General features: G+C 40.2%; 1 protein-coding gene across 1 annotated transcript in view; it reads right to left on the bottom strand.

The window, feature by feature from the left end:
* Positions 1–589: 589 nt before the first annotated feature.
* LOC139689618 (uncharacterized) overlaps positions 590–27,808 on the bottom strand; it is a 39,588-nt gene continuing 12,369 nt past the window's right edge. Inside the window, exons 3-4 of the mRNA XM_071586789.1 lie at positions 12,310–12,597; positions 590–1,825 (exon numbers count right to left, since the gene is read on the bottom strand). Of these exons, the coding sequence (XP_071442890.1) occupies positions 1,427–1,825; positions 12,310–12,597 (687 nt within the window). The 3' untranslated portion in view covers positions 590–1,426. The remainder of the gene's footprint in view (positions 1,826–12,309; positions 12,598–27,808) is intronic.

Consider the following 27,808-nt stretch of genomic DNA (forward strand, 5'->3'; position numbering starts at 1 on the left):
TATGTGTATGTGTATATATATATATACATACGAGTATATATATAACATTATTTGAAAGTCTCACGGACATGAATAATAATGTATAACACTTACACAGAAGCACACAAAAAAGGGACTCACTAGTGAGTCTCTTTTTATGTGTTTTTGTCTCTGTCCACTGGTGCTAAGTGTTATATATATATCTATATATATATATATATATATATATATATATATATATATATATATATATACATACATATATATAATATATATACATATATATTATATATATATATATATATATATATATATATATATATATATATATGTATATATATATTTATATATGTATATACATAATATATATATATATATTTCAACCAAATGTCGCACTTACCTTCGGCATCCTTTTGATTCTTTCAATCCATTCCCATGGTCACAGAAGTAATATTGGTAGGATCCAATTTGTGGACACACGGCATATTCAAAATAACAACAAAATGGTAATTTTCCATTGCCATATTTTCAGGCTAAAAAAACATAAATCTTGTCCTTGAGCAGGAATATAATTAATTGATGCAGAAATAAGTCAGAGCGGACATTCATTAAATAAAAAAAACGAATTTATTGTGACTTAGCTTACCGACTAACAACACTTAAAACAGAACAGTGTATGAGAGTTTCACTCTCCCCCCTCCTCCGCCTCCCCCCGAAGCAAGATGATTAAAGAAAGCCACCCAGTCGTGAGCGTGTTCGTCGCATTGCTCCGCGCCCGAGTCGTAATGCACGCGACCCAGTCTCGAAACGGGACGCGTGAGCACGCACACGCACACACACACACACACACACACACTCATATCTTCTCTCACTCTCTCAATCCAGATGCACATTGAAGTGTTATTAACTCGAACGCGTGCACAGACGCTCACTCGCTCACTGACAAGAGTAGTTACGTGCGCAACGGGGTTGGCGCGCCCATCGCCCGCTTGGCTCATCCCGTCCTCCTCTCGAAAGTGCCGGGGAGTGGCGCGAGTCGATCCTTTTTCTCGTCCACTTTTTCATCATATCCCAGAGACTCACGCGGAACGAAAATTAAAAAAAAAAAAACGAAGCGGCCTTTGCGAACCATATCACAGACAAATTTGCACACATATGTATGTACAGAGAAATATATACACGTACGCTTACACGAGTACATAATAATGCTTGTCGGGGGGGGGATGATTTGTGGGTGGATTCTTTCCCCATGTACTGAGTCAGCAGTGCGCTTCCCCACCCCCCTCCTCGTCTCGCGATTTCGCGATACAGCTGTCTTGCCAAAAACACATGAGTGTGAGACAGAGAGAAAGAGAGAGGTAGATATAGAGGGGAGCAATATACCCCCCCTCCCCACCATATCCCCCTAGTTTTATTTGGGTCAAGGGAAGCGTGTCACTTTCTCCACTCAGCGCAAACTGTCTCCTTTGGCGGGTTTGTCTTCATCCTTGATAATCGGCGGAGCGGTCTCCACTAGTTCTTCGACCGAATCATCATCCCCCACGGAGTCGCCACCGCCCACGGGCATGGGCCGGGGGACCAAGGGGGGCTCCTGGCAGGGGGGGACGAGGGCCACGACGACTTCGACGAGCGGTGGGGGATCGTCGGGTGGTTCCCCGCAAGGCTCCCCCTGTATGAGTCCGGCCTCGTGGAGGAACTTGTAGGAGGGGGGCGGCGTCTCCTGGCGCATCGGCCGGACCCCGCCCTCCTGAGACCCGCAACGGGTCACGGAGAAGTAGTCCGGCGGAGGTTGCATGCTCTGCTCGCTGACCCACGACGGCAGGTCCGTGCTGTGTGGGTAGGGTATCTGTGGGTAGAGAGATAAGGTGGACCCAGAGGGAGGGACCGAATTAGCCGGGCCATACAGAAAGGAGAAAGAGATTTATTTACATAGACGGGAAGGAGTATCTTTCGCCCCCGCGATACCAACGAATTGATGCTGCTGAAGGTTGGACGGTTCGTTTCAACGCTCAGCCTTAATTGTATACCGCGCCCCAAGATTTTTTTTTATCATTCTGATTTATCACCACTACCGACTCCGGGGTTTTGCATTCTTTCCCTCAGCCGCCATTAGCTCAAGGAGTCGTATAATCCGTCGAAACGACCTTATGGTTTCTGGAATAATTCATTTAATTACTCACCCCGTGACCCAGCCGCTTTTGTGTCGAGGGAAGTTTCTGGCGGGCGTGCTAGGCAAGACTTATTTTTTTTAGGTCCAGGGTCTGCTGTCCAGACCTTGAGCGATATTCGATGCTTTTAAGGAGTTAAATTGAGCGTTAATCAGGGAAAGGCAAACTTTAATTAAGGACGTAAATATTTCCCATGCGCAGAATGGTAATCCTTCGCAATACTATCTCCCATTTAGTTTTTAAGTGGTTTTAATTGTATTTATTGCCATATTAAAGGAGAACGAGAGGGAAATATGCGTTGTGAATGCCGTACAGAAGAGAAAAACATGGATTGGGGACAGCTCAAGAGACAATGGATTTATTACGAGCGCAATAGTAGGGAGAACAGAAGGGAAGTTTTAACGAGGAAGGCCGAGGAACAAATAAGATAGCCACATGAAGATGGAAAAGGTATGAAGGCGCTAGAAAAATATCTTCGGATAGGAAGGAATGTATGGCTTTAAATAATCATTCCTCTGTCAGTGATCAGTGAAGCACTAAAAGAAAAAAAAATGGTCCATGTTCAAATACCTCTACGTTAAACATGACTAATGTGCTATCAGGTAACTTGGCGTTCCCTGAGCTGTAAAGTTTTCAATTGCAAATTATATCAGCTAGCAGAAGGAACATATTTCTTTCGGTATACCGATTAGTCAAAGTCGAAATTAGTGTACTTCATGCAAAACTTGGGCTGATTATTCTTCCGTTTATATCTCTGTCTAGTTGTCCGTGTTTGCTAGTTTATCCCAGAGGGCCAAAAACTATCGAGACCCGGGATAAAATGGTGAGTGTGCTAGATTAAACATTATTGTTATCTCTCCGTGCATATAATTTTCAATTTTTTTTAATTTAACATATTCTAAGATCTTAAACGGCGTCGTCAACCGTCAGGAATTTCATTTGAGGCCAACCTTACTGATTAATTTCCGGTTTTGGGCAAAATTAAGATAGTTAGGACATTCACGTTTCGAGAAAGGCACTATCACGGTATTTTCACGATTTAATGGGACAATGATAAATGAAGAAATTCAATTCCCTCACAAAGATTGCGGAAAAGTCTTAGTTAATCTATTGTCATTTCTTCAAATGGTTTTTGTTCTTATTATATTTTCCTTTCGTCTGAAAGAATAAATCAGCACTGAGTGGAAAAAAAATCTCGTACAAATTGGCATCATTCAAAATTTTTAATTCAGTTTATGGGTTAACATTTGAATCTGAGATCCAAAAAAAAAAAAGATAAGGAATTTAAATTGAAGCTATCGATCCTATTGATCGAGCTGAGAATCAATCTTTTCTTTTTTAACGTTGCGTTGGCTTTATTCTCATCTGTTTTTCTTAGTACGAATGAAATGCGATAATGATAGAATTCGAATCATCCTTATGGTTAAAATTAATAATTTATGACGAATTTCAGTTGAGATTGGAACATAATTGATTTAGTTGCCTTAGGAAAAAATTAGAATGACTAGAGATCAGGACATGGAGGTGGGATGGAAAACTTCGTGGCGCATACATTTTCGTACGGAGAATTAATTGTGAAATTGCCATTCAAGAAACTATTCCACTTAATATGAGGTTAGGTCTATCGGAATACGTTTTCTGCGTTGATGATGATGTGAAGCTCTTGAAAAGAATAGAGTCATTTCCATTTCATGGGACCTAATTAATTAAGTAATTTTCAGTTCATTTTATCACTCCGAGATTAGGCAAGAGAATTTTTAGTCCGCTAAGAATTTTTCCGGGGAAGCGTGTAGCCACTGTACGTATTAATGAAGGCATGTCGTTTCGGGAAACTTGCATATTCAGGAAGCTGTGGCTTTCCTAGTGTTAGACTTTTTTTCATGGCGTCTAGAGGGAATGAGGATACCCACCGTATTTTACTAATTGAATGGCCCTTTGCGTAATAAGGAGCAGAGAGAGATAATGGGAGAATAACGGGAAGTGTGATTCCAACATTAAACCATTCGAGCATAATCGTTCCGCTCACTATATGCTCGTCGGCACATAAAAAGAGCGCTAAATTCGCATTTCCCAATAGCGTTAATTATGTCCTAATTCGTTTTTCGCGGCATTGGTAAAGAGTGAAGTAACACCGCAGCTCCTCGTAAGCGTTTGAGATTACGTTCTTCAAAATTTTGGGAGTGGTATGGTTGATTTATCAAGGGGATTTCCAGGATTATTTCTTTCGGGGGTGGGGATTTAAAGTTCTATTAACCGGAGTAATTGTTGAATTTTGCGCACTGTTTTCAAGACAAATTCAACACAAATTAAAATATGTAACTAAGCTATTTTAACTTCCGAATTGCTCCGAGGACCAGCGGTAAGGCATAATGGACAATGGCGTCTAACTATGAAATATATATACTATTCATTTATTACCAAATCTACTATCAAGAAATCATAGTTCAATTGAAAATGCACGTAGGGTGATACTCGTTGAGGCGTGTAGCTATAATTTTGTATTGACCAATTTTGCGAAAATTAACAATTTTTGACATCTATGCGTTAATATGCCTATTTCAATGGTTAAAAAAAGTTTTTAATAGTTTTATTTGGTGTTAATATATCCATTTATATTGTGCAATCTTGATAATTGTCTCAGAATAAGAGCTGAACTCGAGGGTCTTCAACCTTTCTAAAGGGCTTAGTCTGACTTGCACTCTTCCTGATAAGAGAACTTGTTATCCTACTTTCTCCAGTAACCCAGTTACCCTTATTTTCTTATCATGCAAATTTTTGGCAAATTCAGCGCACCGTTTAAAAGTTTTATTGGATTCTGTGATAAATACCTCACCTGATGGTTCACAATGCATGCCAATTATCCTAATTAATGAAATGGCCAAACTAAGGCGGAACAAAACACACACATAATAATAAATAAATAATTAAAAAAAGAAATATATATATATAACATTGGGATGGCACAATAGAACACAAAAATATGAAGAGAGAACACGTAAAAGGACATTCACATCCAGAAAGTCTAAACTTTCGGCCTTCTCTGAGGCCTTCTTCTGGTCAGACTGCTTATCTGAAGAGAAGGTAAAGGTCTATATGTACGAGGGCGATTCGAAAAGTTAGGTCGCCTATTTTTTTCATGAAAAATCAAATTTATTCTCAACTTTGCGTACATCGTAGGAAAGATTGGGCATTTAGCTATTTTTCTACATTGTCGGCTTGACGATAAATCACTTTTTTCATCCTTGTAAGCAGTTTTTTAATACCGGCATCGTAACTTTCTCCCGCCGCGTAGCTAAAATAGCTAAATGCTCAGCCTTTCCTACGATGTACAAAAAGTTGAGAATAAATTTTATTTTTCATGAAAAAAAATAGGAGACCTTACTTTTCGAATCATCCTCGTGTGTGTGTGTGTGTAACCGATATTTGTCATTAAATTTACCTTAAAGCCCTAAATTGAAGGTTCCTTTAAGTCGGAGCCGCGTATTACTCCATGAGCGTTCCCGAGGAAGATTTGTTTTTGTGACGACTAAGTTTTTGACTAGTTCTAAGGTAATTAACTCACCATCATCTTATGCTATGCCGTCGTTCATATTTATTTCAACTCTCGTGTCGAATACTTTGCCTTTTTCGAGATTCAAATGAAATCCTCTTCTTTACCTGAAAATTCCGGAATTTCGAAATATTTTCCTAAGTGTTCAAGAGTAACCCACTTCCTGATGTACTCTCTAGGTCTCTTCATATTACTGTCCTGTTGGAAAATATTCCCATATTACAGCTTACTCTGGACAATGCCTAATATATATATATATATATATATATATATATATATATATATATATATATATATATATATATATATATATATATATATATATATATATACTGAATATTTGAATATATATATAGATTTGTATATTATTGTATTTATATATATATATATATATATATATATATATACAAATCTAGTGACTTTTTTATTGACCCGCCGGATGTCACTTCAGGTTATTTTGACTTCATGTCAGTAAACATAATTTTATTTGCTTATAGTGGGAATAGAGGTGCTAAGTACAGCAAATCCCTTTCTCATTACTAGCACTTGGCCTTACTTGATGAAAATTACAAACAGCGAGTGACATAGTTTAGCTTTAGCCATTTCCACTGAAAAATACATTCACAATGCGGTTCCTGTATACAAGTATACTTGCCTGAAAATGACATTAATATGTTGAACTTGGGTTCTTAAAAATCATTATTATTTTCGCAGGAAATTGATTACATTGAGTAATTTTACTCACTATCAGTGCTGTTCTCGTGGAGCATTGTTGAAATGTAATTGAAATCCAAGACTAGTGCACTTTCTTGAGAATTACCTTCGAATGATTTTAGAAAGCCATTAATTACATTACCTAACTGTGTTTCATATTTTGTACTACTTCTAAATCTGGTTTTGGGTATGTATGATGTGTTTGTACGATCGAGAAAGAGAATAAAAGCAATGAAACACATTTTAAGATTTTGCATAATATCAAAGCTAATGATATTTGCCGGCATTTAACCAATTATTTCTATCAAGTAAGGTGCATCTTCAACATGCTGACTCAACAGATATTTCCTACGATGTTAAGGTATATTTCTTTTGATATTTTGTAATCGCTTCGAAATTCATTTAAGCTACGTTTTCGTCTTGTTCGTTGTCCCCTGAATCTCCTTTGGCACAGTAAATTATTTTTTAATGAAAAAGAGAATTGATGTTTCGCAGATTTCCTAGAATATATCGTAATAAAATCGATTCTTGGGGGAAGGGGAAACAGTCGTGGCTCCTTCCTTCCTCCTCTCTTTGCGGGCGTTCACGCTATAAAAACCACAATCGCCAGGACACTATTTTCATATGGCCAACATAAAATCTCCATTCATTTGAATTGATCCGTCGCACCAGTAAAAAAGATCGTGGGTTTTTAAAACCGCACGGTGCGGTAGCCCAGTGAATTGAGCGTTCGGCTACCTGTTGATGAGTTCCGGGTTGAAATCGGGGCGATGCCTCAGGAGACTCCCCATGACAGTGCAGCGCAAAGATACGTGCCTTGCTCCGGGCCCCGCTCTATAGGGGTTCCCCGTGAAAATACCGAAGGAATGCACCAAATGACCTGAATAAATCTCTACTTCGAGGATTATGCTAAATTTTCATTAATATATCGGAATAATTACAAAATATTTATAATTTTTTATCATAGCTAGGGTCGCCGAAAAAATATTTTCCCCGCATACTTGATATTCCTCAAGGGTACCCCGATTACTGCTTGGGGTGCTTTGTGGAGAGTACTACTAGTGGAGGACGTCGTCTGTTGGATGGGACATTAAGCTTTGGAACCCTTTAGTCCTCTTATTAAGAGTAGGCTAATGCCGGCGATGCCTATATCTCCGCTCTTCCTCCATTCCCTTAAAGATTCTACGTCCACCAAGTGTCACCCTAACCGTAATGACGCAAATGACGTCAGCTATTGGTTGCATCCTCTAATGACTACCCCTGGGAACTGACCCCTCAACTCTGAATGTCTACGTTTACGAATATATATGACGTACTTATAAGGGTAATTATCATGGTTCTACTTATCGCGCGCGAGCTATCGTTACCGTTATTTACGCGATTGCTAAGCATTAATATTCAATCATCGTGCTTCAAATTTATTATTTTGAAACCCGACACAGCGAGACTCCTGGCACTAAAACAAATCACCGAAGTGGGGTCGAAAGATCGCTAACTGAGAGAGGCGGATTAAACGGTTTGGGCGTGGGGACCACGTCCCCCTCATAGGGTAGTGTTTTTGGATCTAATAAAATTGGAAATGATTAATTACTATCATTCACATGCCTGAAGCGAGTTCTGAATGCTTGGCGTCCCCAGAAAATGGGTGTGACTACCCTTAAGGTAAGTTGCGGATTCTAAATTAGTGCGATTATTTTCGAATGTAACATATTCATGCGTGGAAATGGCCATTCCCCGTTGGAGATTTTCACAAACCGCTACTGCCTACTGAACTAAGGAGAAATATCTCGTCATGGATAGCGATATTGGCTACGGCCTAAAGAAGAATCATTATCGCACCCTTGCCCTCATCGGTGGAAATGACTCTCGCGTTGGGAACTGTTGTTGTTTGGTGGGAGGGTTAACCTCATGTCTGCAGGCGCTTAGGGGCCTGCCATTTCTCGACATCCGCCCTCGCGGATCACCCGGGGGTGAAACCTAATTGGACGACACGCCTGTCGGGAGTTACGTTGCATCACGAATACCTCCCACCTTGCACGGGCCGTCACGCTTCGCATTTCTCACGGCGACTCCAAGGCGTGCTCAGCAACGAAGGCCGTGATCACGTCCGCGAGTGTATAACTACCACCACCCCCCTCTTCCCGTCGCTCGGAACGAAAATCAATAATCACCTCACATTGAATAACTCTCGCGGCGTTTTCCGGCTGCCGACGCCGGGTTTAAAGGCGCTCCGACATAAAAAGCGACTCCAGAACGAAGTTTTGTGTGTTCCGATAAATGCCTCACTTCATTAGAGGACAAATTTGCTGTTACGCTGAAAATATTCGTACTATGTGACCTTGAAATTCAGAAAATCTTCATAAGTTTTTAATATATATGAATCAGTTCACCGCTGGTAAATGCTACTCGATAGGTAATTTATGAATAGGTAATAAAGCAGCTGTTACTGTACATATAAGGAAGGAAGAGATAAAATCAAATTTCTTCTCTAGGTGAGGTGAAAAAGGTAAAATGGACCGAGGAAAACATACAAAGAAGTATATACAAAGGATGGTAGGGGAGGAGTGAGGACTGTTGGTTGAGTTTTGGAGGCATTGGAAGTGTTTGCATTTTGCCTGGTGAAGGAATTTTGAAGACTGTGATAAGAGGGAGATTATTAGGAAAGGGAAAATGAGATGAAAAGAAAAGAATTGTTGGACGGAGTGGAGGGAAAGTATGCGGTTGAAAAAAACGTTTGTTGTCTTTGGGATCAACCGTTGTGTTCTGTTAGGTGATGGTTAGAAATGTAGCGGTGGTTTGTCCGTATATCCATCAAAAACTCACCTTAAACGGTAGACTAACATTTAAAAAAAGGTGAGGTGGTTAGTATGTATATTACATATGCAAAGAGGAAAACGTCAAAGAAAATACGAGTGATAATACTGTACCCACGTGTAGATCAAAATCTTTGCATATCTTTCACTTTGGATTACTAAGGGATTGAAATGTGTGATTTGTATGAGAGTGGTATTTTCACGACATAAAAGAACTACAGGGCACGCAACATATGATTTTGAGTTTAAAACTAATAGAGAATCTATTTAATGTATGCAGTGGAAATAGCTGGGTGGCAAACAGCTTTGCATCCACCACAGAATTAGAAGACTAGAAGTTTATACATGCGATAAAAACAGCTAGCAATGAGAATGAAATAAAAATGGCTGCAAACAAGGCTATCTAGTTTATTAATTTATCTCCTGGGTGACCTCGATGGAAATATTCAGGTCCCTCACCGTTCGAGGAAAAAAGATATTTTAAAGCTCCTCGATCTGATTTAATTTTTTTATCTTTAAAATCTTCCTCCGGCATTATGATGGGATTTACAATATGATCTCATAAGTGAGATCGTCAACTTTTATGCGAGTGACTTCGCCAAACTGCGAGCCACACAGCCTTCTGATGACCCGACCACTTCCATTACAAATTTTACCATCACATTTGTTTGATCTACATACTGTCTCTTATTTGCCATAATTCATCTAATGTCAACCAAAAGAAAATTTATTTTCCAATAATACGGACCTAAGATTCATTATGCTGGCAGACTGCTCTTGGCGAGGCCTAGTAAGAGAAAACAACATTGCTCTTTTACTTTCTCATCACATTTCATTTGCACACTTGAAATTAATATTATCTGACACTTTGTCGGCATATTTCCAGCATAGATTTATCTTAGAAAGAGACGAATTACAGGTATGCAGGTGAATCGATAAAGTTTACATTGGTTATTTTGGCTCGGGTAAGTAATTATTGTTCGGGTGGCTCTACTCTTTTTCTAATAGTTCATAATCATATAATTTTTCAAATTTTATTCGCAATACCGAAGTTCGCTCCAATATTGAATTTCATCTAGGTTCTTTGCCAACGCAGCAATAATTTCGCCACTAAAAGTTTTTCTGTTAACTGCTTGCTATTGCAAAACAGACTAATATTACTACAAACTGCAGCGGTTACAAATTTCGTGTAAAGCAGTAACGAAAGGGGGCCCATGGCACTTAATTAGACGTTTTCGCTGAGATTTAAACTGGCTAACAATTGGAGATAAAATCATCAACAAGGAACCTTTGAACGCTATCTTTTTAAATCCTGCATTTATTTTTATTCAACATATGTTTTTTTATTTGTACACAGAGGGGAATTTTCTGAGGGGTCATAAATCTCTTACAACGCTTTTTCATCATCTAGAAATATCTAGTGAACCAGAAAATTGTTTGCTCTCGAAAAAAAATCGTGAACGGAAGGTTAGGTTTCAAATCATTCAATAAAAAATGAATTATTGATCCAAAGAATTTAATGTAATGTAGTTTAGTAATGTAATTTAGTGAAATATAGTAGATTTTGCCTCTGTCCTAAGAGTTAAAAATTTTAAATTCTGCCATCTATACCGATTATGACCAAAGTTTAGTATTTTTCAGGTGTAAATATTGCTAGTGATAACTTACTTGTATAAAAATTGGTATTGATACCTAGTTCTCCACTAGTATCCTCTCCGCATACTAGTATATTACTAGTAGGGTTTTACACATTTTCCATTTCGTTACGAATAGGTGAAAATATTATTGATACATTTCCGAGTACATTTCCATAATCATAATTTCCAAGTGTCACAATGTTGCAGCAGTCATCTCAGCATCATATTTTGCCGTTGCGAAGGGCACGTTATTGATGTTGTTCGTCGGTTCTTCCGTAAAAGGATGGAGGAAGGAAATGAGGGACATTTAGAGACAGGAGTGGTGCCCTTGCCTTTGCCAGGCTCAAGATTACTTCGAAATTTTTGGAAGGCGCGGATACGTTGAAGACTCACAGTTACATTTTTCATTGCAGCGGCTCGTAGAATAATCATGAGGAGTTCTTTTACTATCAGTTGCATTAGCAGTGAAGGGTAATGAATGTTCTATTAATTACAAATTGACATAATTTTGAATGAATTATAAGCAGATTACGAAAGCAGAGGTCAACGGTCGGCAAAGCAGGCAAGAAATTTCCTTAGTTAACTGTATGAAATGACTGGAATTATATAACCGCTTCATTGGCAGAGTTTAAGACCGACTAACTTCGCATTCGCTCTTTTGCTTGAAAGTGTGAGACGGGAGCTTATCTTTCTCCGAGAGCTAAAGTCCTCTCAGCATCATAATCGTGTTTTTATTTTTAACGGAAATGTTTATGGAACTATAACGAGACTCTCCAATGCAGCAATTTCAGAGTGTAAAAATCATTCGCCTTGACTGGGATTCGAACCCAGATCCATCAATATCCGGTCGAGTGCTTTAGCCACTTAAGCTACCGAGGCGTCCTCTTAAACTCTGAAATTTTTGGGGCTTTTAAAGGAACAAGATGTTGTGACGAAATACCGTACATACAATGTCACAGGCATTCGTAGTCGTGCGCGAGGCGCCACAGTCCACGAGGTTAAAGCCAACTTTAAACACTTATGGTGTTTTCACTTTGACAAATTCCAAAGAAACTGCGGGAGATGCCGCAACAGTAACTTTTAACGGAGTCATCCGCTAATGTGTCAAGGCGAATGATTTTTACACTCTGAAATTGTTGCATTGAAATGCACATTAGCGGATGACTCCGTTAAAAGTTACTGTTGCGGCATCTCCCGCAGTTTCTTTGGAATTTGTCAACGAGACTCTCCATTGATGAAGAAATTCAGATGGTCCGAACTCATTTACGGCAGAGATATTTTTCATTGAGATTAGTGTCTAAATATGAAATCTATCGGTTCAAATCATAATCCTCCCACGTGTATATTGTAATAACATCTACAAGTTACCGCATGGGTTGCCGCGAGGGCGTGCGGTGGGGTAAGTGAGGGGAAGGTTCAACGAAGATGCCAGTCATGTGGGGGCCTACCTCGACTATGCTGCTATCCCTGGTGGATCCCCTCATGGAGTTAGTGACTAGTGACACGTTGGAAGGTCCCAAGAACCAGAAACTCCTCTTGATGGGCCCGTCGCACGCCGAGCAGCAACACGCCCTCCCGATGCCCATGACACCCAGGACGAAGACGATTGAGAGGGCGAAGAGGGTGAAGACGGCTGCGAGGGCAGTGATGGACTGCATTCCGACGACCACAAGGACGGCCGCGGACAGGCACAGCAGCACAGACACCACGATGGCCAAGATGCGGCGTATCCTCTCCTGGAAAATATTAAACAAGATTCCCCATGGTGAACTCCGCGCACACGACGTCTCAAGGCGAGGTTGACGGGGAGGAGAAATAAGCCTTGAAGCCAAGTTACCTTTCTTAAACACGTAGCGACAGGGTGTCATCATCGGAACCCGTCAACCTGTTCGTTTCTCGGGCCTTGAAACAGAATTCAATATAAGCACTGCAGCGAATGGATCAATCTCAAATATTGTCAATTTTTGTTTAATTTATTACTATTTCAATCGGCATATTTTAACTTGGGCATGAATTGGTTCATCCGCTATCGTAGGCTGATGAGACCCCCCAGACGCTCTTTTGTGACACAGAGCACGTTGTCCGAAAATGTCGACTGATAAAAATCTTCGGGAGCATTCAGTGAAAAATTAATAATTTTTACGACTCGCGAACGAGCTCGAAGATTTGTTTCCATAGGGGAACTGATCACTAGTCAATTACCTTGAAGGGGATCGAGATGGTGCGGGGGCGTTAGTACTGGCTTCCCACCCTGAGGGCGCGGGTTCAAATCCCGGCGGTGTTGAATATTTTTCAGAGGTATCTCGATCCCTACTTGAGGTGCTTTGTGGAGGGCACTTTGAGTGAGTACGGCGTCCGTCGGATGGGACGTTAAGCTGCGGACCCCTTGGCGCCTTTCGTAAAGAGTAGGCTAATGCCGACGCCGGGTTTCTCTCCTCCCTTCACCCTTTCCTGTCCTTCCCCTGTGGCGCAAATGACCTTAGCTGTCGGTCGCCTCCCCTAAAAACTACTACTACTACAATTACCTTTAATTACCCATCAGTTCCCTCAGCGTAACGAAAAATGCGCAAATGAAAGGTCCAGGTAAACATGAACCCGGTGACTTTTCGGCTGGTTAGGAGCAGAATGTCCAGGGAGCCACACTTAATTATCCCCTTTAGCCGGAAAGCAATAACCCTTTTCAGGAAAACTTAACTCCACTAGTGAACGCAGCTCTTCATTCAACAGACATGGAATGCCAGTCTTATTCATTGATTTCGTGGCAACGCCTTTCCTTTAATTTGCATCTCTAGGTATCGAATCTACCTGTCCAACTCACGCAGAATCGAAGGTGACGGGGAATACCCGGAGCCACAGATGGCTGATTTATTATAGATGTTTTTTATCGCCCATCGGCGTGGGCCACAAAAATTTGCCCCGAATTTCGCAAACTTGCCGCTGAAATATTGCGTTGATTCTTGGGCCGCAGTTTTGCTTCCAAGGACGATGGAAGTGTGGACATGTTTAACGCAGGTTCGAAAGAATTTTGAAATAGGCTTGTGTCACTCGCTTTATTCTGGCTATCCAAAACAAATCAAAGGGATTCCCGAGATTTTAATAATGAATTGAGACTATTTGAATCAATTTACGCTTACTATCAGGTTACATTAATTATTATTATCTTTCTAAAAAATTTTATTCGTTTTGTAATGCACGTACCTATTACTCTCTTATAGCCTCTATTATTTTTGTATTTGTAATACTACAGTCTCACAATAATTTTTTCCAGTTTGAAATTGTTACTCATGTAGGTTTGAAGCCGAGTTAATAAAAATGGGTACGCGAGGGACTCAATTTATTGGCGTTGGTGATGTTTTTCTAATTAAATATGCAAATTGTGTCCGGGTTTCTGAATTTGCCCACCACACCCTGTTAGCTTGTTAGTCCGTAAGTATTCATTTTCACTCTGGCATATGTTGAACAGATGTATGGGTACATAATGGTTATTTACCATAGCGCATATCACGTTTGAATGCAAGTCATTTATGTATTCGCAGGGAAGGGTAGTTGATGTCCTTCCATTTGAAAATGATTTTTTCTCGTTAGTTCTTGCGCAAAATCCACCAGTGTGTCTTAAGTCAAGAGGACGAGTGGCGAGTATGAACAGGTAACGCAAAGATTTAAAATAAAGTGAAGCAAAGAAGGGCACCTGCACACGAGAGGGATAATGAAGACATGAGAAAATAAATTCACTTCGCCGAGATCAGAACTCGAATACTCTAATAATCGAGTCGGTCGCGCCCAACTAGCGACTGCGCACCATACTTGGCTAAGGAGTTTCCTGCATTATTAACGTTGAGGGATATGAAAATATTTTTTTTCTCGTTACCCTTTAGTCAGACGTCCTAGTCAACAGATTTCAGTCATTTCTAAGCTTATTTCAGGATCAATGTGGGAGGGATATGGGATGGAGTGAAACCATGTGAATGCGAAAGATATAGATAATCGAGAAACATGAAGGGTCACGCTCGAACGCGGCTAAATGAAGACGCTTGCGATCGTAGTCGTTCAACAACTCCTAATGTGAGCTGTTGGGCATTTCAGCCGGAGCTCGTTGGGCACTTAAATCCGAGTGAATACATTTGAACTGGTTGAAGAGTATTTGGAAAATATTGTGAAAGTAATGGGCCCCTTAGAAAGGAGATAGGTAGAAGAATTTTTCGGAAAAAGAAACCATTTTCAAAGGGGAAAGAGTTTATGATCGAGATCCTTAAGTACGTAAACACTCGAAAAATATCATTGAAAACATAGTATGGGCCTAAACCTGGCCCTAGGGGAAGAGGATTGGAGCAGAGCCGGGGTTTTAGAGATGATGGTATTTGAGAAACAAACGCAGGAATTAGCATGACGTTATAGGAGGTTATATTGAGGTGTGGTTGAGGAAGAGATGAAGTTTTTTTGGAAACTCGAGAGAAGAAGAACAAATAAGTAGATGAAATGCTGTGAAGCAGTGATATATATATATATATATATATATATATATATATATATATATATATATATATATATATATATATTGTGTTGGAAGTAAGAGGAGGATAAGATGGACTTTTGGCGGCATGGGCTCGAGGAAGGGTTTCAGGAAGAAAATGAAGTAGAACGAAGGGACCAACCAAAATATTTCCCTTGGGATAGTTTACCTGTAATGCTAATTGCAATAATAGTTCTCATCTTATTAGAAGCTTTCACGAGGAGTAGGGGATTGATATTAGGACGTTGAGCAAGGATGTTAAGAACAGATTTGTGAAAACTTTAAAATGGAACGTGATTTTGTACGGCTCGAAACTTGGTTATTGAAGTAAGATTATAAGTAAGAGTAAAAGTAAGGCGCTTCTTTGAGGCTTTTCGAGATGCGGATGTGGAGAAGGATGGCATAGGTTTAATGGTCCAAAAGGAAAACAAACGAAGTACTAGGTATGGCGTGGAAGAAGAAAAGGTTGTTGGAAGAAATCCAGAGAAGGCAAGAAAGATGGTTACGAAGCATTTTGATTGACGATGGAATGCTGAAGACTCTAAAATAGGGGAGGACATAAGTCAAGACAAGGTTTGATGAGGTAAAGGATAGCCATGTAGGACCGAATGGAAGGACATACAATGCAGGCGGAGTTAAAGGACAGGTTAGTGTACTGTCTAGCTTGGATTTTGTTCAGCGAGGCTTAAATTATGTATACATTTAGAATACAGATGCAACTGGGTGATGAAAATTCAGTGGAGCGGGAAATGAATAAATAGTTATCTTACACGTTGTTGTAAGCAGTAAAAAATAAGGTTCTCAGATTCGGACATCATATTATAAAGATAACCGAATTTTGTGCGAGTTAATTAAATTTTTGCCCATTCTAAACCATGTTCGTGTTTTCGGGTGGCTAATTTGTATTCATTTTATTGTTCAACTCAATGTCTTATTTCTTTTAATACATCTTCAGGAGCATACCAACTGGGGAACAAGCGGGTGCAGCTAAGCAAGGAAATAAATTTCTCAATTTACTTGGAAATGAGTTACAATTTGAAATGGGATGTTTTATTTTTATAAACGGACCAAAGGATGTGGTCAAGTATCGCTATCTGCTGGTTAGGTGCTTGCTAGCCTTGTGGTCACGAAATGTTGGCTGTTGGCCCAAGGGTTCAAGGGTTATATCCGAGACAGTGCCTCTGGACACCTCAAATTAAACCCAATGTGTTTGATTTTCCGGATTTCAGAACTTTCGGGGAAGCCTCGAGGATAGTGGAGACTTGTTATTGGAAGCTTTCGCTCCGTTGCCACTCACTCCCTTCGAGCGGCTAACACGCCGTTGCCTTCACGGCCGGCCGAATCCTACACTTCCGTTTGGTCTGGTTTTCCAAGTTCCCCTTCGAACTTCGTGCTTCGAGCCTTCAGTTTGTGTGCATTGGTGCTCGACACGTGGCCATAAATTCGAATTACCCTGCGTGACCTCTCCAGCATGCGCGAAAATCGGCTTCCTGGTCGAGCCAGCATTCTGTTGGCCGCATCGGATCCTGGAGGGTCGATCGAATGTTCTTTATTTTAGTTGACCCGTGGTCGCTCGAATGTTCCGTTGACCCGTGGCCGCGGTCCTCCCCTGCTGTTCCAATGGTTATGGGCTAAATTCCCGGTCCACATTGGTTTTTCTCAATCAGGGATTTAGTGTTTGTGATTGTCTTTGTTGTTATATTCAATTTAAAAAAAGTCCACCGCAAAGGCACATTTGGGTGTTTATTTGAATCAGTCAAAAAAAAAGTGTTCCGAATATGAGACGTTGGGCCCAAGCCAAGATAATCCATCGTGACGCCTCAGTTACTGTGGTTCCAGTCTCCCATTCCACCCGCCTAGCGAGCCCACTTCACTTTCCTTTCCAACTGTCCCCCTGTGCTTGTGTTCGGTCGTATAAGAATCGACTCTGGAGGTCACTGGTCAAAGGAGTTGGTACCAGCACCCCAAACAAACCAAAGTAATCATCCGAAAGACTGATTTAATCGATGAAGCTAATTCCAGGAATTTATTTAACAACAACAAAATCTAGCTATCATGTGTTCTCTTTGCAAATATGTAGATTATTGACTGCATTGATCTCAAACTCACTGTCCCTATGAATATGAGACAAAGCAAGGGTAGTAAACCGGTTTTAGGGAGGACATGACCTCTGTGACTTCCTCCTGAATGTGGCAATAGGAAAATCTCATTTCACAGTAAGTTTGTACTTTGAACCTTGAAAGTTTGAACCTTGTGAAATTCATAAATTAAATTATGTGCCCATTGCATTTCCTTTTGTCGCCAGAGTGGAAATATCTGGTTCCCTAAATGTCACACATCATGGGAAAAGCGGAGGGCGTCCGAAGTTTGAATAAGAAACCGGGCATTTTCGGTTTACCGCGGAATGTTTCACGCGCTTGGCTAGTACACACGTCATTCCACGCGAATTCCCAATTTTGACTTCACTGAATGTTACCATAGAAGAAACACCACATTCCAACGTATCAATATGAATTTTCAATTATTTCCCCCTCCATCCCGAGATCTTGCGGGGAAACTTTTTTATAGTGAATTCACTCTGGTTTCGACACAGAGTTGCGCGAAATTTTCTGTACCACCTTTTTCCATGAGGAATACATATTTTAATTTGGTTTCATGCGGAAGCAAATTAAATTCAATATGGATGAAGTCTTAAGTCTCTCCCTGATGGCAACTTAAAAATGGCATTTGCCTGAACTTAGAAAGCGAAATTGTTTTTTTACGAGGTCACACGTTCTTCTAATAGGATTTACTTTGTTATGTTAAACTGAGATTTGAAATATCAATTTTATGCTTTATTTTTATCGTTAATAGAAACATTTCGTAAAATTCCTTCTTACATAAGTCCATTTGTGTTAAACACGGCCATAAACTGAAATCATATCCTTTCAAGACCAAAAAAACGTCATGGAATGACTAAATGAGTAAGATTCAATGAAGGAAGTCAAGGCATTCTGTAAAATTCCTAGGGATACACTATATGGAAATATAAATTCGTATTTTTATTGTCTCTGAATTGGACAAAATTAAGTTTTTAAAAGGCGGGAAAAGTATCTACGGTGAATGCTTCCATTTAATACGATTGCATGCGTACCAATTTCCACTTAAATACATGTATCACTGTGCTAGCTGAAAAGCCTGAAAATAGATACAATACGTAACATTTTGAAATATATGAAAAATTTCCCTTTGCATTTGTTTTCAGTGGCTCTTGGTACTGTTGCTGTCGCCTCTACTACACATATATACTTCTATAGCAGTATTTAAGTTTTGATATCCGAATTTGAGTTCGAGAAAGCGAGACCAAATAATATAAAAAAATCTTCACTTGAATCCTATCTCTGCAATCTATCTCTCTATATTCGGTGAGTACACAAGTGAATTGGCATTGGGGTACAGGGACGTCATCCTGTATTACATAATTATGGTAAATATGATTGTTCCGTAGCAGAAATTGCGAGTCGTGAATTGTGCGAGGGATGGGTGAGTACGCATTTTCATCTTTCCATACTGGGGCCTATACCTTTTATTTTATCCGAGCCGGTCCAATCTCCCTACATGGACGGGCCTTAATGATTTCATCTTTGAAAATATCCGGTCAAGGATAAATTTAACACACCCCGTAATGAGACTGCACGCACATGGTATCAATTTCGCTGTAAACGTTAAGACTTGATCGATTTGAAAAATCGTACCTTTTTTTGCTGAAAGTGTAAATATTTGAGAGAAGAAGGCGTTCTCCGATTTGCGAGCCTCCTACTGCCTTCATTCATTTTCCGACGGTATCGCAATATCTTCGTTTGCTTGGACAATATTTGAGGTGGAAAAATCAGGTGACTAACCAGGGGTGAGCTTTAAGGTAATGGTTACAACTTTCGTAAAAGATATAGAAGCATTTTTAAACGTAAGAGTAATAGGGATTACTGCTGATATTAAATCATAATGTGGAAGGAGGTGAACCCAACAGCTACGCTCGTCAAAATTCACGGATATCCCTCAAGTTTGTGGGTAAGTGTAAGTCCGTTGACCTTCATAATTTTTTAAAGGGAAGTTTTATAAAATACATGCTTCACTTTCTTGTAGAGTTTTTTCGGTAGCACCAGTTAAGTACCGAATTGTGTATGCATATTGAAATGACTGATCTCTCCAAGCCCTCTAGGAGAGATCAGCCATTCGATTACCATCAGTTCCGTTTCACAGGAAGACTGTGTGTTCCACTACAGAATCAAACTACGGTGCTTTTGCACTGGTCGCCCTAACACTTCCGTCGGTGATCATTGCCGTCTTATTTTTTCGTGATTGGCTAACTTTTCCGCCCGCGGCATCGCGAGCCACTTCAATGGAAACCACAGTTGTGCATCAGTGGTCTCCGAACGAAGGAGGAAGTTGGGGAGAAGTAAAGAACTGGCGGGAAAGCGTTCAGGCGCTCAATCGACATTTCTAAAAAAAAATTGGCTAGCATAAACCTGGTTAACAGGAATCCGAGCCTCGGTACTTTTTTTAAAAATCTTGGTTGTTGAAAATGGGAAGAGAATTGAAAAGGTAAGTACGCCGGGACTGGCGTTGAAGAAATGAAAGTTTCGGCGAACTTCCTCTTTCTATAGTCATTGGCAACGTCTTTCCATATTCAAGTCAATTAATCTTCACGATTCACATTGAATTCGCAATATTTTTCGTTCAATCGATGACTTATGACCATTTATCTTGATTTATTCCTTTCCCACGATGACCTTTGTATTAAATGTAAGTAAAATGATAACGCATGACTGTGCCTTTCATCCCAATCCATACTGAAAACTCCATCCTGATCCTTGCCACACATTTTGACAATCACGGCATCTTTTAGCATATTCGCGTGCCTTTTCGCAAACTCGTGGCACAAGAGTTCTAATAGGTGCGATAAAGAGAAGGTAATGAGAAGCGTTGTGCCGAGACCTTTGCAAAATACAGAAAATACAAAGCTGGTGCCTTTATTAGAGAATAGACCATATCGAGATATGTTGATTATTCAGAGAATGATTAGACGTAAATTTCAATAGCGAACCATCGTATAGTTAACTAATATCAGTAATATGTCACTAGGAATCACATACAAGAATTTTATAAATCCATGTAACCAAGGTGCTTAGGTTCCAAAGTTTACTCTTTATTTCATGTGAACCTCTCAAGTGTAATCTATTTATGTGTATTTTCTACACCTTGGACTCTTATCGAGAAGCATTCGCTTTAGATTGATTGCCCGCCTTAGTGATATAGTTAATGTGCGGCTTACCATTCTTCGGTTACAACCGGTTTATTAAGTTGATGAACATGAAGGTTTAATTCATTAAATTGACTTACTTTTATTTAAATTTCGTTTCAATTACGTAATAGCGGAAATACACTCCGTTGTCATTGTTAATTAGTTGTCATTATATGAACATGAAATTTAACAAATTGAGTTTCGACTACATCCATAAGGTGACCTGTTTTGTGGTTTGTTTATGACACCATTACGATCATATTAATGAGGCAATCAAACTAAATCCACAGTGTCTACTATAAGTAGCAATACACCCAAGTTATGTGAAATTCTAATGGAAAAGTAGGGAGGGTAAATCCTTTCTCCTAGCCACCTGCATTGTCCATGGAATATTTGGCGCCCAGAAAAAAGGCACATTGGGCGAGACTGTGGGTGCGTAGAGATATCACCGGGATTTGAACCCTGAACCCTACTGAAAGTAACTGCATACTCTTCCCGCTGGGTGACCATGCCGTCTAAGTAAATGCAGAGGATTGGATCGGGAGGAAAAATTCCGCTGATGTAACTCTTACTTTCGTACTAGCCATTGTTAGCGGTATATTTGCTGACTTATCTACGACACGCCGAAGGGAAGTATTTATGCAGAAGAAAATACCATACTAACGCGGAAACGCGGCTCTACTTTTTTTTTAGCTATTTCAACGGTGATAAAAAACTCAACATTCTGGGAAACGTGATTAAAATATCACCCGCGTCCTTAATCGGCCACGATCCACAGCACTTCACCTTGGCCTTCGTCGAATTCCCCCTTGCCGACCTGGAAGGCTGGGGGTAATTCTCAGTTCAGATTGAATTTCTGACATTCCCTAGCCCTATTACAAGAAACCTTCGAAATATCCCCTTATCATTCATTGTTACTTCTACCTCCTCGCCTCGCCTCCACGAGGCGCCCGGCCAAACCGGTTCCGCGCGCTTGCACCGTGACCCGTTTTTCCCCACGTAATTAATCAATCCCTCCCGGCCCTTGCGTCGAAAGGTCCCTCTTAGAGTTGCGTACACTCCCCTCTCGTTTTCTTCTCGAGTTTCCTCCTCGTTTCCCCGGAAACTGTGCGATCGAGTTTCTTCAATAATCCCCGCCGACTCTTTCGAAGTAACGCGAGCGTTCCGAGAACCGTCAGGGATGTCTGCAATTTCGCCTGCCGTGAAGGAGGAAATATGATAAAATTCGTCGCACTTTCGAAGTCGCGCAATGGGAAATATTTTCCGCCTCCTTATCCCCCAAACCTCCAAGTTATCGCAAAAGTTGACCAACCTTCTTTCGCACTGGGTCTCTTGAGGTCCCCTTCCACGTGGAGGGTCCCGATAAGCGCCCGGAGACGCAGGTGCCATCCGCAGGCCACCGTCACGGGGGCCTCGAGGAGAGTGAATTTCGCGAACTTCTTTCTGACAACACATGTTGGACCTCATTGAAAAACTGTGACTTTATCGCATTTTCGAAAAGCCTCCGGCCATCGACTACTTTTCTTCCGTGAAAATACCTTCTTATCATACTTTCGGACAACTTACTCGGTGATATTTAAAATTGCTTTGTCCTTTTGTGCGGGGGCGTACTATTCATCTGGGCGCACGCGATGCCACTCAAAGCCTCCGTGGACGTTAATCGTTTGTGCTGCAGTCGCGAAGTGTATTGGTAGAAAAACGAGTCTTTGACTTCATATTTTCGTCATTCTCTTTGATAATCTTCGTTTAAACATTGTCCTGTAAGCCGCAAAAGAGATCTTGTGGCAGGGAGTGTTAGGTCAGCGGCCGTTAGGAAGATTGGTCATTATACCCGTTTTCATTATCGCAAAGTTCGAATTGTCTTACGTGATGTTCTCTACTGTGGTGATTATGAATTGTGCGAGGGAAAATGATTGATTGCATGGATCCGTTTGGCAGTCATTTTCCCCTGACGATTCATTTGACAGTCCCACCAACCGATGTAATGACGGACTAGAATTCAAGTTGGAGCGTTAATATCACACATGAGAGTTCGAGATTTGCATGTAACCTTACGGCTTCCTGTGGCATCCAGCTCGGGCTTTCCGATATTAACGTGATGTTTTCTGTCCGTGTAGAACGGAGCCTTATTTCTTCATAGTCAAAAGCATAATCTCACGATTGGCACATTTGAAATAAGTTTAATGCAGCATGGAATCTTCGTAAATAATTGCATTGCGCGCTCTTGGTGAGTTGGGGAGAGCACTCCTTTGCTCCAGGGTGAAAGAGGGCATTAGCGACATGGTGCAATGCAAGATTCAAATCTATTTCGGGGCTGTGAACGCACGGTCCGTGTCGTACACGTCTGTGTCTGCTGTTTATTGCACACGCGCCTCTCAGTAACGGTCGAGGTCATCTTATTCGGTCATTTCGACGGTCGGCTAGGGCCGTTAGGGTCAATAAGTCAGAATCGAGATAAATTTCTCAATATTAAGGAGGCTGATGCGGGACAATATAGGGTGGGAGCGAAAGAATTCATAATTTTGAGTTTTATCAAAATGACCAGCTGAAAAGCACTAACTTAAAAAATATCCGTTTTCCGAAATTTATAGGATATTCTCGGGAATTTTATCGAACATTTGAGTCTAATGGTGGAGAAAGGCTGTTGCGTAGGGCGGCAAAGATCACGTAGAGGAATGAGAAACTTTGAAAATGATAAAGCTATTCGTTCGTCGATTAGTTTGGTTGAGCATTTTCTTCGGTGTGGACTTCAATCCGTAGCCGGTTGCCTTATGTATTTTTGGTGGCCGCGTCTTGGAATCTGTCTTATGTATTTAAGCTGGTATCATTGCCTCGCGTGAGAATAGCTGTGAGGGAGGTGGCCAGCGCCATGCTCTTGATCAACCTTACTCGGTTTCGATTCACAATGCTATCTCACAGCCGCATAAAATATATTCGCTTATTTAATCCTTCTTCCGGCAGATTCCAAACCATATGAAACATGAATATATGTACGCCGATTTACGTCATTTGGGAGGAATGGGACTGGTAAAATTGTGTTCGTGAAGAATTTCACGTTTGACTGATATTGCTTGATAAAAATACCTTTGGTGGATAAAATTGCTGGGGTTGACTAATACTATTTGAAAGACAGGGCTTACTATCAGTTTTAGTGGGCACGAGTTAGAAGAATGCGTGGGTCAGCAAAAAAGTTTGGCTTACTTAAACTGGTTGTAGGGAAACGTAATAGGAAAGTAAGAGAGAGATGTTACTTCACTTTAATTTGGAATACGTGGCAAGTATCTTGGGCCCATGAAAGGAAACGGTAATTTAACAGTTTGATAGGGTTCGGAGAAAATCGGATTGGGTTCGTAAAATATTGCTACGAGAAGAGAGTAAGCGTGACGGGTATGTCGGAGGAATTCGGTCGGGAATGTCTTAATTCTCGAAGAGAGCAGGCAATATTTAGACTTTTAGAACGTTACAGTGCACCTGAGTTTTCTGGCGACAGGGAGGTAATTATTTTGGCACCAAATTACCTGGGTAATTTTAATTACGGGGATAAAATAAGAGAGACACTATCACAGAAAATTATCAGTACTCGTTCTTAACTGGCACGATACGTAATTATTACAATATCGAACCCAAGTAACTGAAAAATTTAACTTTTAACTCAAATAACACAATTAAATGATTTAGTCAAGCACAACAATTAATGAATTATATATATATATATATATAAGGAAATATTTTTACTCTTGTGATCCGTTCGATTCCGCCTTCCCCACCTTTATTGTGTTCGTCCATTATATGTGTTCCTATCCCTTTTCCTTATATCTGTTTCTATATGTATGAGTATTTATTCGCCGTTTGGCGGGATTTCGTGTTTGAATGTGTGTATATATATATATATATATATATATATATATATATATATATATATATATATATATATATATATATATATATATATATTATTATTAGGTAATCTACCGGTTAAGGTAGGTTTTTGGATGGACGTAATTACTAATTAAATAATTTGTGACCCCTAGCAAAAGACAACATCCTACTCTACATCAGGTCCCGCTTCAGCTCTGAGTACTTTCCTCTCCCTTCATCCCGTCCAACATCCCTATCCTATATGTATATATATATATATATATATATGTATATATATATGTGTATATATATATATATATATATATATATATGTATATATATATATATGTATATATATATGTATATATATATATATATATATATATATATATATATATATACATATACGCGTGTGTTTTTGTATATCATATATTTGTATATGTACAAATATAAAAAGACGGGAAGGGTGAGGGAAGAAGAGGTAAGGGGTCAATAGGAAATGGGAAAGGGGTGGGAGGGGATATGTAGGCAGCTATTGGATGTATTCAGTGGGATTGGTTCAGTCCGGGGGGTATAAATGACTGGAACACCCAGATATGCGCCATCTCGCTAGCTCTCACCTCTATGCTACTTGCAGATTTGGGAAGGGTTTCAATCAACGAAACGGAGAAGCAGTCATCAAAAATTGGTTGTGGGAAGCAGTGTGTGTAGGGATTCAATAATTAAGGAAGGTAGGAGATTTGGTGCAATGGCGGTTGTCATTCATGCGGAGGGAAAGGGTGGTCGTGCATTCGCCCACGTAGAAGGTAGGGCAGAAGTTACAGGAGAGGCGATATATAATGTTTTTTGAGGTGCAGGTGGCGTCGGGTTGGGAGATAGTAGAAAGGGAGGTGGAGGTGGCAGCATTCTTAGAAGGTGGCAGCATTTGAAGAGTGGGTGGTTGCATGGTTCGGACAGGGGCGGAGAAGAGACGGGGGTGCTCGCCGGTGGTTTTGACGACTTGAAGATGTCTCACAAGTTCGACGGGCGTTTAAACGAAACCGAGGGACAATGTGGGAATTTATAATATATATACACTCACACACGTGTGCATATGTTCCCGAGTGTTTTTGTATTTTAGCTAACCAACCAAAATATATAATAATGAATTTGTGAGCCATTCTGCGTGTATAGCTGGTGCTTTAACACCCCCCGCCATACGCCTTTTTGGCGTATGGCGGGGTTTTTTAATAGATGTGGTATTGAATGGATGTAGATTCATGATTATTTATCGTTTTGCATGGATGTGATTTCTTCATCCAGGGTGCATGGTTAATTTTGGCGAATTAAAAAAAAATATTGAATAGATTTTCTACACAACAGACAGACGCAAAATATGAAAAACTCCCTATGCATTGACATTTGAGGTGGATGACCTGTGTTGTAATTACCAGGAAAGGGATCTCCATTTAACCAAAAGTCGTAAAAGGCAAATGAATCTGATTGCATCGAATGAAACGACTGCAACTGAGTTCTACGTCATCTCACGATTGTAAGATAAACCGTACTTCCTTGAGGTGTTACGGCGAACGCAGTTAAAACCCCAGCCTAGAATGAAAGTAGATGACCTTAACGCCCAATACCTATCGGAATCCCAAAGGGGAAGCGACATGTTGTGCGACGTCGTAGTTAGTCTTAAGTTCATCGCTTAACTTCCCACAGTGTACCTAATAATTAGCACACCTCCGTAGGAAATAAGATGATTCTACGCTCAAACAATGAAACTTAACTTTAACTTTGTGTGGCTACTACTATTTATATGGCGTATAATGAACTTCCAGGAAATTAACTCAGAAAACTTGCTAACAGTGATGAACCGTATGCCAGAGGTAATGTTTGCCCTCGCTCCTCCGGCGCGGATTATCGTATTAAAATACACAGTGATAGGCATGGGAAATTTTCTTCTTGGAAACCGTGCGTGAAGTAGGCAAGAAGGGGATTTAACGAAAAAGGAGGCGCGTCCCCACCCCCCAACCCTCATACAGGGTAAATGTTTGTACTGTGACACATAATTACATAATTTGAACCTTTGCTCAACAGGGAAAAAGGTTGTGAGAATTATAATACACATTAATACGCCTAACAGGAACTTTCACATGAAAAGGCCGCGCAATATTTTATGATTCAACTGCGAACTATTTATCCTCCATTCTGTCCTTTTATTCAGTAAATATGTATCCCTACAGGGGACGTGATAGTCCAGAGGGTAGAGCCTTGAACTGCTGAGCCAGGGGCTCAGATTCAATACATAGGGATGTCTCTGGGCACCCTTAGCTTAACCCAAGCTGTGTGATTTTTTGGCTACCAGATCTTGCTGGGAAACCATAGGCGTCATAGGCAAAGGAACTGGACTCCCTACTCCGATGTGTGGAATTACACACTCCGTTGGGCTTAGTTCTTAGTGAGCTCTACCCTTTCCTATCAAACTGACCTTTGGGTTGATAACTGCGGTGATATATCTCCACACATGCTATATACGTATACCCTTAGGGTCAACATTATGCCCCTGGATGTGCAAAGAGCCTAGGGAAGAGATGTGGAAACAAAAAGGTAACCCATGATATGAATTAATATCAAAGATATTTATAATTTTTACGATCATAATGCGATTCCTTCCGATTATATATTATTTAAAAAATCATCGAAATCTATAGACTGAGAATATTCCAATCTAATTGTACGTACACGCAATTATATTCTTGGCCCAATTGGCAAATGAAAATAATGTCGATAGTGAATATTTTCCCGAGCATGATGATTTAATCCATTCAATTAAAACCTTTTCAATAATTAAAATACACAAATTAAATTTTCTGTGATGACTCCCAATTCGGCTATGAAAGAAATTCCGATTGCCCATGTTTGGTGGGCGCAATAATTACTTACGCGTGAGAGCGATCCCATTGAACCTTGATGTAATGTTACGATCAATCTTTTTTTAAGCACTAGATTCCATTCAAATCCACGCAGTACCCCTATGCCTCTCCACGGGTATTTAGCAGAGGGTGTTTAGGCATCAGTCTCCAATGTATAACTATACATATGCACTGATGCGTGTACATAAATATACTCTGGCGCTATAAATTTATATTTGTATAATATTCTCTTGTCATAAATGGATCTGACGAAAGAAAGATTATGTTCTCTTTTTCCCATTTAAATTATAAAACCATAGAAACAGTAATCAACCCGAAGGTCGGTTTGGTAGGTGAAGGTAGAGTTCACCCAGTACTAAGCCCGACGACGTGTGAAATTTACA

The sequence above is a fragment of the Hetaerina americana genome, unplaced genomic scaffold (genome assembly GCF_022747635.1).
Source record: "Hetaerina americana unplaced genomic scaffold, ioHetAmer1.1.p SCAF_26, whole genome shotgun sequence".
NCBI classification, from domain to species: Eukaryota; Metazoa; Arthropoda; class Insecta; order Odonata; family Calopterygidae; genus Hetaerina; species Hetaerina americana.